Source organism: Myotis lucifugus, unplaced genomic scaffold (assembly GCF_000147115.1).
Source record: "Myotis lucifugus unplaced genomic scaffold, Myoluc2.0 scaffold_83, whole genome shotgun sequence".
NCBI lineage: Eukaryota > Metazoa > Chordata > Mammalia > Chiroptera > Vespertilionidae > Myotis > Myotis lucifugus.
In genome coordinates, this window is record NW_005871131.1 from 1,276,239 (window position 1) to 1,290,106 (window position 13,868).

The following is a 13,868-nucleotide window of genomic DNA, read 5'->3' on the forward strand; positions in this document are numbered from 1 at the left end:
CGGCATAATGCTGACTTTGTCAAGTTACCTTGGCAGGGATTCTCTGCAGTCAAAAAAAAAAAAAAACAGGTAGCAATTTTTGGGTTCAAAATTTTTAAATATTAAATAGACATCCTGTTAATGTTTTCTTTTTTTTGTAAATAACAATACTTTGTTATGAAGACCTTACAAACCTCTTCTTAAGGCATTCTTACTCCAGATCCAGGCAAAAACTCTTCAAGGTTTGTAAATGATTATTTCTTGACGTAAATCCTTTTTTTATTAAATGTAAAATGTTCTTCAGAAGAAAATTGCGTAATAATTTTATTGTATTTGGGAGCTCTCCTTGCAAAGAGCTGGCGTTTGCCAGTGAGAGCTTGGAAGGGGCGGGCACTCTGTGAGGGCAGTTCTGTAATTGTGTAGATTTTTTTCTTACTCTCGTAGCTCCGTCGATGCCTATGGTAACTTGATACCAGCTGCAGAGAGCACTGTTTCTCCTAAAGGGCTAAACCACTGTTACCACCTCCTCGGACTCTGTTTCTCTCTTAGGTATTGGTCTTATTGTGTGGCTTACCATCACCGGTCCAGCATTGCCTACCAGGACTGACTCTTCTGGGATAGGCAATGATGTTTTCCAGTCAGTACTTAAAAATGGGCATTTTTATGCGCTGCACCACTCCTAATCTCTGTCTGCTTTAAGCCTGGTTCAACCTCTCACCTAACATTAAATTTTTCTTTGTAAGAAAAATTTGAAGTTGTAGAGCATGTTTTTTTTTTCCCCTTTGTTTTAGGAAAGTTTTATGATTAAAAGTCTTTTCTTTTGGTTCCCCTTCCGTCCCCTAAAAAAAAATGTCACTTTGCTGTGTCCCCAGGAGTAGTCTTTAGTTTCTTTAACCTGTGTTTTTCATAGTATCACAAAGTGGGAATGGCAGCTCTGACGTAACTATCAGCAAGCAGGAGCCTCGTTGACAACTGTCTCTGTGGTTTCCATCCAGACTTGGCCGGATGGTGCTTCCCAGGTCGATTCCAAGATGTGGCGGCGTTAGCCCAAGGCCAGGAAGGGTGGGTGGTGCAGGCCAGGAAGCGCCTCGGTGCACAGTGTGGGCTTGACCTGCTGGACAAGCCGCATTTATTGCTGACCCTGTGCAGGTGAAAGAAACCAGGGCCGCTTATTTCATGTTGCTGTTGCTTTAATAGGCTACACCATGCGAGTAAGTGTCTTTGCCAATCATCTGCTTTCCTACAAAGGTTTTTGTTGTTATGACGGGCGGTCAATTTGTTCCAAAAATTAGTCACGCGCAGCTCCGGCTCCTTTACGCGACGACCCAGCTCAGCACAGACTCCAGCTACGCTTTCGTTTGTGGAAACGTTTTTACTTCTCTACAATGATATGTCTCGTCGCCTGGGGACTCTGAGGGCAGGCGAGACTGAGGAGCAAGCCTGGGGCCCTCGCTTCCACCATGGGACCAAGCGGAGCGTGGTCTTGAGGACGGTGACAGGCGATGAAATGAGAGGACTGCCTGGGTCTCGAGACCGGCCAGTGAAGAGGTTGTGTGGTTTTTCCCCTGATTTTTAAGAGAAACGGATCTGGGTGTTAGATCTGATGTTGAGTTGATCAGTGGAAATGGGAAGTGACCTGTGGGTGGAGGGACGTGGTTTGGCTGGAGAGGAGAATCTGCCTGAATGTGGGGAAATGCCGGTTCTTGCTGGTGCGCTGGGAAAAGGAGGTCGTTCCCCGGGCAGCTGCTCCTACCTGCGTGTCAGCCCTCGTTCGGTCAGGGAGACCGTCTGCTGATTCATCGGCCTAACCACAGGCTTCTTCAGAGGGGTCAGCGCTCCTCAGAGCCTGGACCCTGGACACAAATGCAGCTTTTATGCTTTTAAACCATTTTTTGTCAATTACATTCATTTTTTTTTTAGCTACTGCAGGCTTTTTCTCAGGGATTTAATGGGCAGTCTACCCCCACTCAAAACAGACTCCAGCTATGCTGTCTTTGTTAAAAAGCCTTTATTTCTCTAAAATGATATGCCTTGTCTCCTGGGAACTTTGGGGGGCAGGCGAGACTGAGGGGCAGTCCTGGGGGCTCACTGCGGCCCAGCCTCTGCAGCAGCCTGGCTGGCTCCTCGCCCCACCTCTGGTCGGCACCTTCTGCCCCCCTGGCTTCCTCAGGCAACAGCCTTCCCTCAGGCGGCAGGGTCCCCGTGGCAGTGGAACTTGCAGGCAGCCTGGTGGTTGTGACGTGGCCGCTGCTCACTCTGCCCCGACGGCCACAGCGCTCGGCTGTCGGGACCCAGGGGACGCTGCTCTGAGTCAGAATATTCCATCCCCGGTCTGAACCTCTGTGGGTTTCTGACATGTGACTCTGTCTTCTCTTTTGAAACTTATTTCTGTGGTGGCTAAACTGTGTGATCGTAGGAACAAGGCCCCGAATGCAAGAGTGGGAAGGGGGCCGCGGATGTGTTATTTGCTTAACTTACAGCACAGCCACAGTAGCAACAAGCCACTGTCTTGGAGACGGGACCATCCCCAGGACACAATGGCAGAACTGAATGGCCGTGCACCTGCCATACCAGCACCGAGGTCAGTGCCGTCACCCGGACCCCACGCACCTAACTTCTTCTTGGCCTTCGGAGCAGTGGGCTGGCACCCGCACCCGCGCTCCTGCTGCTCCTTCGCCCTGCAGGTGGCTCCCAGACCCCGAGGATGGCAGCCCCAGCCACAGCGGCAGCCTCTCTAGGAGAAATCTCGTGGCAGATGTAGAATTTTCTTCCCTGACCCTTGCGTGGAACAGAAAATAAAGCAGGACGCAGGTATGACTTAACGGAAGGAGAGGGGGTTTTCTTCCTCCTGCCTTTCTGGAAGGTCTTTCTCAGAAACACACGTGTGCCTGTCAGGCCTCCAAGCCACCTCCGTCCACTCTGGTCCTGGGAGAAGCCGGAATGTCCCGTTTCCCTCCCTCATTCTGGGCCCAGCATGGCAGACGTCCACATAGCAATTCTTTCGTTACCTGCCACAGACTGTGGCTTCGAATAACTTTAAAAACAATCAATCCAAAATGCATTTAGTTTATTACCTTGTAAGAACAGTCTGGAAAAGATATCTCAGTTCAAAATAAATTATTGGATTACATTATTGAATTAGGAGAAATTTAAAGATCAAAGGACTGCTTTCAATGCTGCCTGTATCTGGTTTCTTCCACCACCCCAAACTCAAATCTGACCATTTCCTTTTCTCTCTCAATCGCATTTTTGCAGGACCAGGCCGCATAGTTTTACTGACCGCCTTTGCGGTCCATCGCAGGCCGTTCTGCTCTGTTCCCACGGACACCTGGAGAATGAGAATGAGCCGGCCTTGCCCAGCGCCGGGGGAAAGTGTCTTCACGGCCTGGCATGGAGCGAGGTCTGGTATGTGGGGTTTGCTCTGGGTTCCAGGTTTCCTGGTAACAAGAAACTCGTCTAAAATGCAAAGTCGTGAAACCTGTAGTGGCAAGGGGTCTTTGCAGACACTTCTCTCCTTGAACAAGACCCAGAAATCCTCTCGTCAGGCTGACTGTGTGCAGTAGGAACCAGGCAGGGGGCTGCCGGCCCCTCTGAGCACCAGCTCATGCCTCCCTCTGGGGGTGAGATCAGGGAGCCGAGGAGAGTGGAGAGGCTGGTGCTGTCCCTCACCCCACCCCGCAGGCAGCGCTCCCTCTGAACAGGCACTGCAGGCTTAGGCACAAGTCCCGGCTGCACCCCCCAACGTCGGCAGGCCTCCTGGTCTCAGCCACAGCTCAGCCCAAGGTGGGGGTGCCCCCTTGGAGCAGGCAGCACCCAGCCTCTGCACAGAGCCTGCTCTCTGAGGGGCCTGGGAGAGGACACATTCCTCCAGCCCCACCAGGAAGGAGGAAGGCAGCAGGCCCCCAGGTTGGAGGGGACCCAGGTAGGAGCCGAGTCTTCCGTGGGCCTCCTGCCAGAATGCTGGCCTTTCCCCAAAGGCCCACAGCACCAGGCATGGGGAGAGGAGCCTGGCTCACTGACCGGACTGGTCTCACTTCTTAAGAAATTGTCCAGTTCTCTGCCATTGAACCCTAACATTCTAGAGAGTTTCAGGAAAGAGCATTTGGAGCAAGGGCTCTCTTGGCTGGTTGGGGGGCTTCTCAGGCAGCGACTGCCTCAACGCTGGGTGGCCAGGGTCCTGGGTTTGTACACAGGGACGTCCTTGTCGCAGAGTGCAGGCCGCCCCCTGATGATGTCAGCTGCTTTCTCTGCGATCATGATCGTGGGGGCGTTCAGGTTGCCGCTGACCACGCTGGGCATGATGGATGCGTCGACCACCCTGAGGTTTTCCACCCCAATCACCCTGGTCTGCGGATCCACCACGGCGGTGGGGTCGGAGGGCTGGCCCATCTTGCAGGTGCACGAGGGGTGGTAGGCGCTGTCCGCTTTTGCCCGCACAAAGGCGTCTATCTCTTCATCGGACTGCACGTGGCTTCCTGGCTGGAGCTCTTTTCCCCGGAACGGTGCCAGGGCTTCCTGGGCAAAAATTTCTCTGGTCAGCTTCACACAATTACGGAAATCGTGAATGTCGGCTTCTGTGGAGGAGAAGACACAGGTGAGCGTCCTCTGAGCATGCTGGCCTTGCAGGCAGACTCTGGGCTGGGAAAGGCTCATCAGCTGCCTGAGGGGAGACCTGTCAGGACGCGGAGGTCCCGGCCACCAGGCTGCGTGGGGCCTATCCAGTTCCTGCCCTACCCACAGGCGGTGACGTGCAACCGAGCAGAGTCCCATGAAGCCCAAACAGAGAGCATGCGAGACAGACACAGCTTGCCTCAGAGGCCCCGGGTGTGAATGGGGATCTGGATTTGATCTGCACGTTAGGAATCAGACCTCACACCTTGCCTCTGCCACCGCGTGGCTGTGAGGGCCCCACACGTTATTACTGGGCAGAACCTGCCGGAGGGGGAGCGCTCATTGTTGCTGTGTGCAGAGAGGCAGGCCGGGGAATAGAATTCGCTTTTAAAGGATGTTCAGTCACAGCAGGAAAAGTGCTCTGTGAGCTGTGTGTACACAGCCAGGCCGCCGCCTTGAACCTCCGGTAAGTTGCTTTGAAAGCTGCACATCTCTCCTCATGTGGTTACTTCAAGGGGCCCCGGGCACCACACAGCAGCGTGTGCAAGTGTACAGACTAGAATGATGGGGCGGAGGGAAGACAGAGAGTGACTTGTGTCTCAGAAAATGTGGTTCAGGAACAAACCCATAAAAGCAGTCGTTCAGTCAGTGACCAGCAGGCGCAGGCCTGGGGCACACAGAGGTGGCTGGGGAGTTACCTGTGGACAAGTAGTTGGGTTGCAGCACAGGGTGGTCCTGGGGGTTGGCACTTCGCAGTTTGAGCCAGCCCACACTCGTGCCCCGCATGGTCCCCACATGCACCTAGGTGAATCCAGAGGGAGCAGTCACTTCCATCAGCCCCCCAACTCCGTTTAGAGAGGTCCCAGGTTTCCTGTGGGTGGGCCTCTATAGCCAAAGTCCATTAAAAGCAGCTATATTTTAGCATCTGCCTGCATCTTACCTGCCCACCCTCCACAGTGATTAAAAACCACCTTGATGAATCACTCCTGCCTCTATAACTGAATGGCCAAAATTTTCAGGAGCTGGCAAGCCCTGGGCAGAGTTGGTGCCATTGGTCCATTGCTAGTGCTCAGTACCAAGAGCATCTGCCCTAAGCTGAGACGTACTGAGCAGCTGCAGGGGCACAGGCTTGTGCAGTCCCCACCCTGAAGGCCCTGCTGCAGTGGGGGAAGATGGAAAAGATGAGACTGTCTGCTCACCTGGTAAGCCTCCTCCTGGGTGGGGACACGCCCGTGGTCAATCACTTGGGACGGCAGGAAGTGGAACTGGATGTCTGGGTGGGAGACCCCAGGCCGGCTCCTGATGAACCCACCTGTTTCCAGGTGGGCCGTGGCTCCATCCCCTGAGGATTGGAAGAGAAGTCAGTCAGAGCAGGGCATGTGGGCCGGCCTCAGGCTCCCGGTGCAGGATCCTACCTGTCCTTCCTCTCCCCGCAGGTGGGCTCACTGGCACCACAGCTTCCAATGTCAGCTGCCTGTCTACCTGTCGAGAGTCTTCAGCTTTCCTCTCCCCCTGACTCCACCACTGAGACTGGACTGTGAGGCCTCGTGTCCCACAGGTAACCCTAACCTGGCCTGTCCTGTACTCCTCGTGACCGAGCCCTCTCCCCTCTAACCTCCTACCACGTGTTGCAATCTCTGGCCCAACTAATGAGATGCCTAGTCCAGGCGCCTTTGCACATACTCTTCCTGCCTCTCAGATCCCCTGGTCTTTCTCTCACAGAACTTAACATTGAGCGTGGTTACACGATTCTTTCCACTGTCCCCATCCGAGTGCTACTGCCGGAGGATACCTGCCTTCCTGGGACTTCTCACCCTCTAGCACTCAGTAAGTTTGTGAGGAACAGGTGCTGAGTGAATGAATAGGATTTCAAAGCACCATTTCCTGGCCAAACTCAAAGTTATGGAAACTCAGCATTTTCCATTTGTTTTTGTCTTTTTCTGCTTTTATTTTTCTTTAAATCGTTATTGTTGAGAGTATTACAGATGTTCCCCCATTTTCCTCCCATTGCTCCCCTCTATCCAGTTCCTGCCCTGCCCCAAGCCTTCACCGCCCTATTGTCTGTGTCTATAGGTAATGCATGTATGCATATTCAGTTCTTTGGTTAATCTCCACCGCCCCAGATTTGTCAGTCTGTTCCCTGTTTCCATGCCTCTGAGTCTATTTTATTCATTAGATTCTTTGTTCATTTATTTTTCTTTTCAGACTCAATTGTTGAAAGATATGTATTTATTACCATTTTATCATATTTTTTATCTTTTTTCTGCTTTTGCTGTTTTTCTCTTGCTGCTTTTAAGATTCTCTCTTTGTCTTTAACCCTTGGCATTTTAATTATGATGTGTCTTGGTGTGGGCCTCTTTGGGTTCCTCTTGGTTAGGACTCTGCACTTCCTGGACCTGTAAGTCTATTACTTTCACCAGGTAGGGGAAGTTTTCTGTCATTTCTTCAAATAAGTTACAGTATCTTGCTCGCTCTCTTCTGCTTCCAGCGCCCCCATAAATGCGATTGATGGTACCTAGTAGTTTGCTTGCTTCCATTTCATTTAGTTTTTTTTCTGGAGATTTCTTCTGTTCTTTTATTTGTGACATGTTTCTTTGTCTCTGCATTTTGGCGGCTTCCCTGTGTTTGTTTCTATGTATTATGTAAAGCTACTCTTCTCCTGGAATTGGCAGAGTGGCCTTGTCCAATAGGTGTCCTGTAGGGCCCAGTGGCTCAGCCTCCCCAGTCACCTGAGCTGGGCACTTTGTGCACACAGCCCACAAGGGGTGCACCTAGCCTTGTAGTTGAGTCTTAATCGCTGTTGGCCAATTGGCTGTGAGGATCAGCTGTGACTGCAGTGGGAGAGCTGCTGTGCAGGAGACAGCCCTATGGAGCAGGACTTGCTTCAGTGGGACTTGGGTGCTCACCGAGTGCCCGTGAGTGTGCTGCTTGTGGATGTGTAGTTATAACCTGGCATGGTCTGAAGCTGTCCAGTGGGTGCACTGGCTCTGGGGTCTCCCGAAAGGTGCAAAGTCAGCCGCTGCCTGGGGCCACCTTGCAAGAGCCACAGAGCGACCTACAGGTGGCCGCCACTTGTGTTGGGTCCGGAAGTGCCCAGGTGAGGCCAAACTGTCTTGGGCCTCTTATGGATAGGTATTGGGCATGCTGACACCAGCTCTTGCTTGCTTGAGAGATTTTAGAAAAGTCTGATGCCTGAGCCAGGACAGGCCATTCATATGGAAAAGCTGCTGCAAATTGGATGTGGCTGGGTCTCAGGGAATCACCAGGGCAGAGCAAACGATGTAGGCTAAGCTGATGGAAACTCAGATATCACTGCCAGTCAGCTCTGCAATGGGAGGTCTTAGCACAGGAACAGTGACCCCTGCGAGCACCCCTGAGTTCTTGCTCAGAGACTAGGCAATCCAGTTCCTCCCCATAAGTCCCTGGCTCCCCCAGAGCCATTGCCCCAGCACCAAGCTCAGATGGAGCGAGTCTGTGTAAGTTCATGTGCTGGCCCTTTAAGAGGAATTGCCTCCTTGTCACTCAGCCACAATCCCCGCTGGTTTTTACAGCCCAAAGTTAGAGAGGTTTCTCTTCCCAGCTCTGGAACCCTGGGCTGGGGGTCTGGTATGGGGCTGGGACCCCTTGCTCCTCTCGGGAGACCTCTACAGCTGAGCTATTCCTCCCAACTGAAAAAAGGTGCCACACATGGGTGTCAGACCGGCCGTTCCGTGCCTCCGCCCCTCCTACCAGCCTCCCTGTGCTGTTTTCTTTACTTCTCTAGTTGTAGGACTTCCCTTCAGCCAGCTTTCGGGCGGTTCTGCGTGATGTTCTGTATTTTAGTTGTAATTTTGATGTGGTTGTGGGAGCGGCGAGTACCACCTTTACCTAAGCCACCATCTTGGTTCTCCTCTACTTTCTCCATTTGTTTTCTAACTAAGCAATGGGTGCTGATTCTATAGTCCAGCACCCAGTGCCTTTTCTCCTGGCTCCTTGGCCACCTCATGGTGTCCAGCACACGGCCATCCCCATCCATCTGCAGGGCAGAGCAGCACCCAGCCCTTGAGGAGTCTCACCCAGGTCAGGCCCTGTGCTACCGAGTCTGGTCCTCACACCAGCCTGTCAGGCAGGAACTGTGTATCCCATTTTTCAGATGGGAAAGCTGAGGCTCAAAGAGCTGAGGCCAATGGCAGAGCTCAGCTTCAAACCAGCAATCTGGGGCCAGAGCCCTTGCTCAGCACCTCATGATGACCACAGACCATCTCTACCAACCTGTGAACTTCCAGAGCCACTCCAGACCAATCCGGACCTTCCTCAGGGGCTTCTGCGCTGCGTGGAGGGTGATGGGACGGGTGCACGCCTGCTGGATGTATATCTCCAGGTGGTCTTGCAGGTTCTGACCAACTCCTGAAATAGGAGGGAGTGGTGAGGAGCAATGGCTACCAAGGGGAGCTTAGCTGACCTCTCAACATCCCCCTGGTTTTGAAAACTTCTCCCCTATTTATCTGCAGGCCAGTTCCTGCTCGGGCGCCGGGTCACCTCCCAGGGACACCATTCTGCACTCCTGGCCAAGTCCAGCCCTCTCAGATGTTGCCAAAGCCACCCATCCAGTTGCCTTCCTGCCAAGCAGCACCCTCCCTGAGGGCAGGGCCCACGTGTGCAGCAGGTACTGCTCAGGAAGCTGTCACTGAACAGCCCCAGCCTCACCCCTGGCCGGGGGAAGCAGGCCCCCTCATGCTGTGCAGACGGGAGCTCCAGGGGATGCTGGGCAGGTCACTGTCATGGCCCAGCACTTGCACAGACCCCTTAGGAGGAAGCCTCAATGCAGAACGGCCAGGCCTCTGGGAGCTTGGGTTATAAGAGAGGGCAAAAGGGACAGGCCCCAAAGGGCATCAAAGACAGTTTGTAAAATAAATTTCAGGCCTGGAGAACTGTCTTCATGTGAGAAGCATACCCAGGAGCACTGAGTTAGCATCTTTAACATCAGAGCAAGTGGGGAGGACTGGGGATGGAAAGCAGAGAGGCCTGGACCCCTCAGCACAGAGCTGCCCTGGTGACCTGCGGAGCCTGGCCCAGGAGGCTTTACGGGCAGATGCTCCCTGCCACAGGGCCTCGCCTCTCAGTGGGATAGGATGGCCAGGGACGGGAGGAGAGCAACCCAAAGACTTGGGGTCCCAGGGGACCTTCAGGCCCATGAGAAGTGGGACAGTTCTGAAAAGCACCGACTCCTGTCCCCTCCCCAGTCCATACTAATAAAATACAATAAACCGTTCTGTTTAGCAGAGACACCCTCCAGGAGCAGTGGAGGAGGAAACTCACCCGGAAGGTGGCACACCACGGGGATGCCCAGCTTCTTGAGGTCGTCTGCGTTGCCGACGCCAGAAAGCATGAGCAGCTGCGGGGAGTTGATGGCACCTCCACTCAGAATCACCTCCTTGCTGGCATAAGCCTGGAAGAGGCAGCGGGCCCAGCAGGTCACACTTCCCTTCCCAAAGGCAGACAGAACCCGAGAACGTGGCCTCGGCGTGGGAAGAGGGAAGAGGATGCCCAGGGTGCTGTGTGAAAGCTCCCCACATGTTCGGCTCTCGCAGGCACAAATAAATAAATAAATCATGATTATACTCTGAAATATTCAGCGACTGCCAGTTCGTAATGATGGTCTTAAAAACAGGACCTTGGGACTTAAATGAGAAACCGCACTCGAATGAGCGGTTTCCATAAAGCGAGCAGTGGGATGCAGGACATCCTGGCACACTGCTAAGGGAAAAAGCACAGTGCAGAAATATGGAGTATGAGCACAGTGACGGTTCTTAAAACCTATCAACTTCCGAAAAGGTGTGGAAGGTCCCGGGGACAGCGCCGAGGTGGGGAGCAGCAGACAGGCTCACAGGGGCGCTTATCGGGGCACAACAGGCTCTGCAGGTGCCTAAACTGGCCTCCACCCCCAGCTAAGCCCTGCGAACAACCTTTCAGGCCATTGCCACCCGCTGCCCACTCCCCACCACAGTGGCGATGGAGACGAGAGCATGACGACTGCCCATTCCCGCCCGCCATGAGCTGCCTAGGCCTGGGGGTGCCTGGCTCACCCTGTGGCTCTGGCCGTTCTTGATGTACTCCACGCCCACTGCGCGGCTGCCTTCAAACAGCACCCTGCTCACAAACGTCCGGGCCTCGGCGGTGAGGTTGGGGCGGCTCAGTGCTGGGTGCAGGTACGCACAGGCTGCGCTCCAGCGTTTGCCTGCAGGACAGAGCGAGGATTTCAGGCACAGCCCCTCGCCCCTGCCCAGGGGGGGAGTGGGAAGGGGCTGGAGAAAGGGGGAATTTGTCTTTCCCTGACTGTGTAAGCTCTGCCTTCCAAGTACGGCTGAGACCAAAAGCCCCTGTCCTGGGCCCTCTGGGTGTCCTGTGCCTGCTTCCCCATCTGTAAGTCTCTGTTTGGCCAGAGAGCTGACTCCATTATCCACACCCTCAGGGGCCAGAGACCCACGGTGTCACGTCCCCTCCAGCTCAGACCAGCCCCAGGTGTCCACTCTTACTGACCATGACGCGAGCAGGAGGGAGGGGCTGTAATAGTACATTTTTTTACTTCAAGGAAGAACCAGGGAGATGGGGGTGGGCACCTTACGCTACCTTTGTGGATGGTCATGTCCATCCAGCCGAAGCCTTCCTGCTGAAAGCCGTTCATGTCCTCGGTGAAGGGGTAGCCGGCCTGCTGTGCCGCCTCCAGGAATGCCCGGTGCAACGGGTGGTTGGTCTTACCCCGCGACACATGCAGGGGGCCCTGGTCACCGCGGTACCGGCTGGCACCCAGCTCGTGGCACTGCGCCTTGCGGAAGTAGGGCAGGCAGTGAGCGTAGTCCCAGTCCGTGGCGCCCTGGCGGTGCCAGCGGTCATAGTCCTCGGCGTGCCCGCGAATGTAGACCATGGCGTTGAGGGACGAGGAGCCTCCCCACACCCGGCCGCGAGGCCAGTACATCACGCGGCCGTCCATGCCTGCCTGCGGCTCGGTGTGGTAGTACCAGTTGTACTTGTCATCGCACAGGTTGGCCACGAGGGCCGCGGGCATGTGGATCTTCCACAAGAGCCGCTTGCTCCCCGCATGCGTGTCCTTGGGCCCGGCCTCCAACAGCAGCACATGCTTATCAGGGTCCTCGGTGAGCCGTCCAGCCAGCACGCAGCCCGCGGAGCCCGCACCCACCACCACGTGGCTGTACTCATTTCCACTCCCGGAGGCCACACTGGCCAGAGCACGGAAGGCCGGGGGCCACTGCTGCCCCTGCACTCCCCAAGGGCTCAGGTGCACTCGCCTCCAGCCGCGCAGGACACACCACATGCTTCCAGTCCAAGTTCTCTTATATCCACAGAGGGTTCGCTTTTCCTAAAATAGAAAAACAGGCCTTAAATGTTTTAATGCAGCATGCAGATGGTGCAGCACAGGGCCTCCGCAGGCTCGCCAAGTAGTCTGCCCAGGGCTGGGAGGGACAGGCCTGGCTAGCATAGCCCTGCCCTGGGGACCCAGGAGGAGGAAGCAGAGGTGCACACAGTTCTATCAGTACTGCAAGGTCTGTGCTAGGGCTGGGGCACAGGAGAGAGGCCTGTCCCCAAACCTGGGGAGCCCCCAGAAAGGCTTCTCTGTGACACCTGTGCATGAACCTGTAGCTGGGCAGGAGTCTGTCTGCTGGAGAGCAGGGGAGGTAAGGGCTTTCCCAGCTTCCACTCATTCCTCATCCTTTCAAGACAGTTGCTGAGCCATTTCATCACTAGCAATACACAGAGAACAAGATACCTGCCCTCAAAACTGATGGTCTGGGGCCAGGGAGACAGATAAGACTTAAATAAGTAGCAGATAGAAAGTCGGAGTGAAGGGCTCTAGACTGTAGAGCTGAAAGCCTTTGACCTGAGGTTACATGGCATACACTAGACAGCTTTTCACTGAGGTGGGATCAGAGCGACTATTTTCAAAGATCACTCTGGAGAATGCTAAAGTTCTAACAAACAAAACATGTCAGTAGCTTTTGCAGGTTCCTTTCCCAGCATGCTCAGTGCAGAGGTAAAAAGAACCAGGTAGCCCACCAAGAACTCTTTGACACAAGAACTTCTGAGAAAGCCCCAGCCATGAGGCCAGGGCACAAAAAGCCTGCCCGAGACTAGGGCTGCCACAGGAGCATTGAGAAACCTCAAGAAAACCCTGATAAATGCCCCTGCCCCTCCAGGAGGCTGTACCAAGTACCAGCGGTGGCCTACCACTGGAGGCAGGCTACGAGGTAGAGTGCAGAGAAAGGGGCCTACTCCCACTGCCCCCTCCTGCAGGCACAGAGGAAGGGGCACCAGGGCCTCCTGAAAGCCATGTCTGAAGCAGGAGCACTGAGAAGAACCTTCCAGCGCTCCAGGCCCCATACTAGCCCCAGGTGGCGGCAGCTCAACCTACCACTAGGTTAACTCAGCTCTCCACACTAATGACCTGATAGGGTAAAAGGCATGCCCTTTTCCAGGTGAATTTTATCAAACATTCAAAAAAGAACTAACACCAATCCTTCTCAAACTATTCCAAAAATCAAGAGGAGCGAAGACTTCCAAGCTCATTTTGTGAGGCCAGTGTCATCCTAATTCCAAAACCAGATGAAGACACTACAAAGAAAGAAAATTATAGGCCAATATCCCTGATGAACATAGATGCAAAAATCCTAATAAAATATTAGCAAACTACATGTAGCAACACATTAAAAAGATCAGCCCGTGCCAGTTTGGCTCAATGGATAGAGAGTCAACCTGTGGACCCTTGGTCCCAGGCTCAATTCCGGTCAAGGGCACGTACCTTGGTTGCAGGCCCCTCCCCAGCCCTGGCCTAGTCAGGGTTCGTGTGGAATGCAACCAAACAATGTGTTTCTCTAACATCAATATTTCTGCCTTTCCCTCCCTCTAAAAATCAATGGAAAAATAGCCTCGGGTGAGGATTAAAAAAAAAATCATTATGATCAAGTGGGATTTATTCCTGGGATGCAAGGTTGGTACAATGTCCACAAATCAATTAACATGTGACATCACATAAACAAAATTAAGGATAAAAAGCATATGATCATATCAATATATGCAGAAAAAGCATCTGACAAAATCCAGCACCCATTTATGATAAAAACACTCAACAAAGTAGGAATATAGGGAACATATCTCAATATAATAAAGCCCATATATGACAAACCCACAGCTTACATCATACTCAATGCACAAAAAACTAAAAGTGTTTCCCTTAAGATCAGGAATAAGACAGGGGTATCTGCTTTCACCATTCTTATTCAATA

At 53.5% G+C, this 13,868-nt stretch overlaps 1 protein-coding gene and 1 long non-coding RNA gene across 14 annotated transcripts in view; one reads left to right on the plus strand and one right to left on the minus strand.

Moving 5' to 3' along the window:
* Positions 1–3,029: 3,029 nt before the first annotated feature.
* The window catches only part of CHDH (choline dehydrogenase), a 35,389-nt gene continuing 24,550 nt past the window's right edge, over positions 3,030–13,868 (minus strand). For 8 of the 13 annotated variants that reach the window (XM_023755691.1, XM_023755688.1, XM_023755686.1 and 5 more), the window contains 7 exons: positions 11,200–11,947; positions 10,656–10,807; positions 9,889–10,153; positions 8,842–8,976; positions 5,790–5,932; positions 5,289–5,391; positions 3,030–4,553 (listed from right to left, as the gene is read on the minus strand). In XM_023755691.1, coding sequence (XP_023611459.1) covers positions 4,135–4,553; positions 5,289–5,391; positions 5,790–5,932; positions 8,842–8,976; positions 9,889–10,153; positions 10,656–10,807; positions 11,200–11,902 — 1,920 coding nt within the window. In that variant the 5' untranslated portion in view covers positions 11,903–11,947 and the 3' untranslated portion in view covers positions 3,030–4,134. Of the gene's footprint in view, positions 4,554–5,006; positions 5,147–5,288; positions 5,476–5,789; positions 5,933–8,841; positions 8,977–9,888; positions 10,154–10,655; positions 10,808–11,199; positions 11,948–13,868 lie in introns of those variants that run through there. The other 5 variants (XM_023755693.1, XM_023755694.1, XM_023755697.1 and 2 more) reach the window with 5 other exon arrangements.
* On the plus strand, positions 6,314–9,951 carry LOC106697560. The gene is made up of 3 exons (XR_002829805.1): positions 6,314–6,417; positions 9,081–9,235; positions 9,850–9,951. It is a non-coding gene; the product is annotated as an uncharacterized LOC106697560 (long non-coding RNA).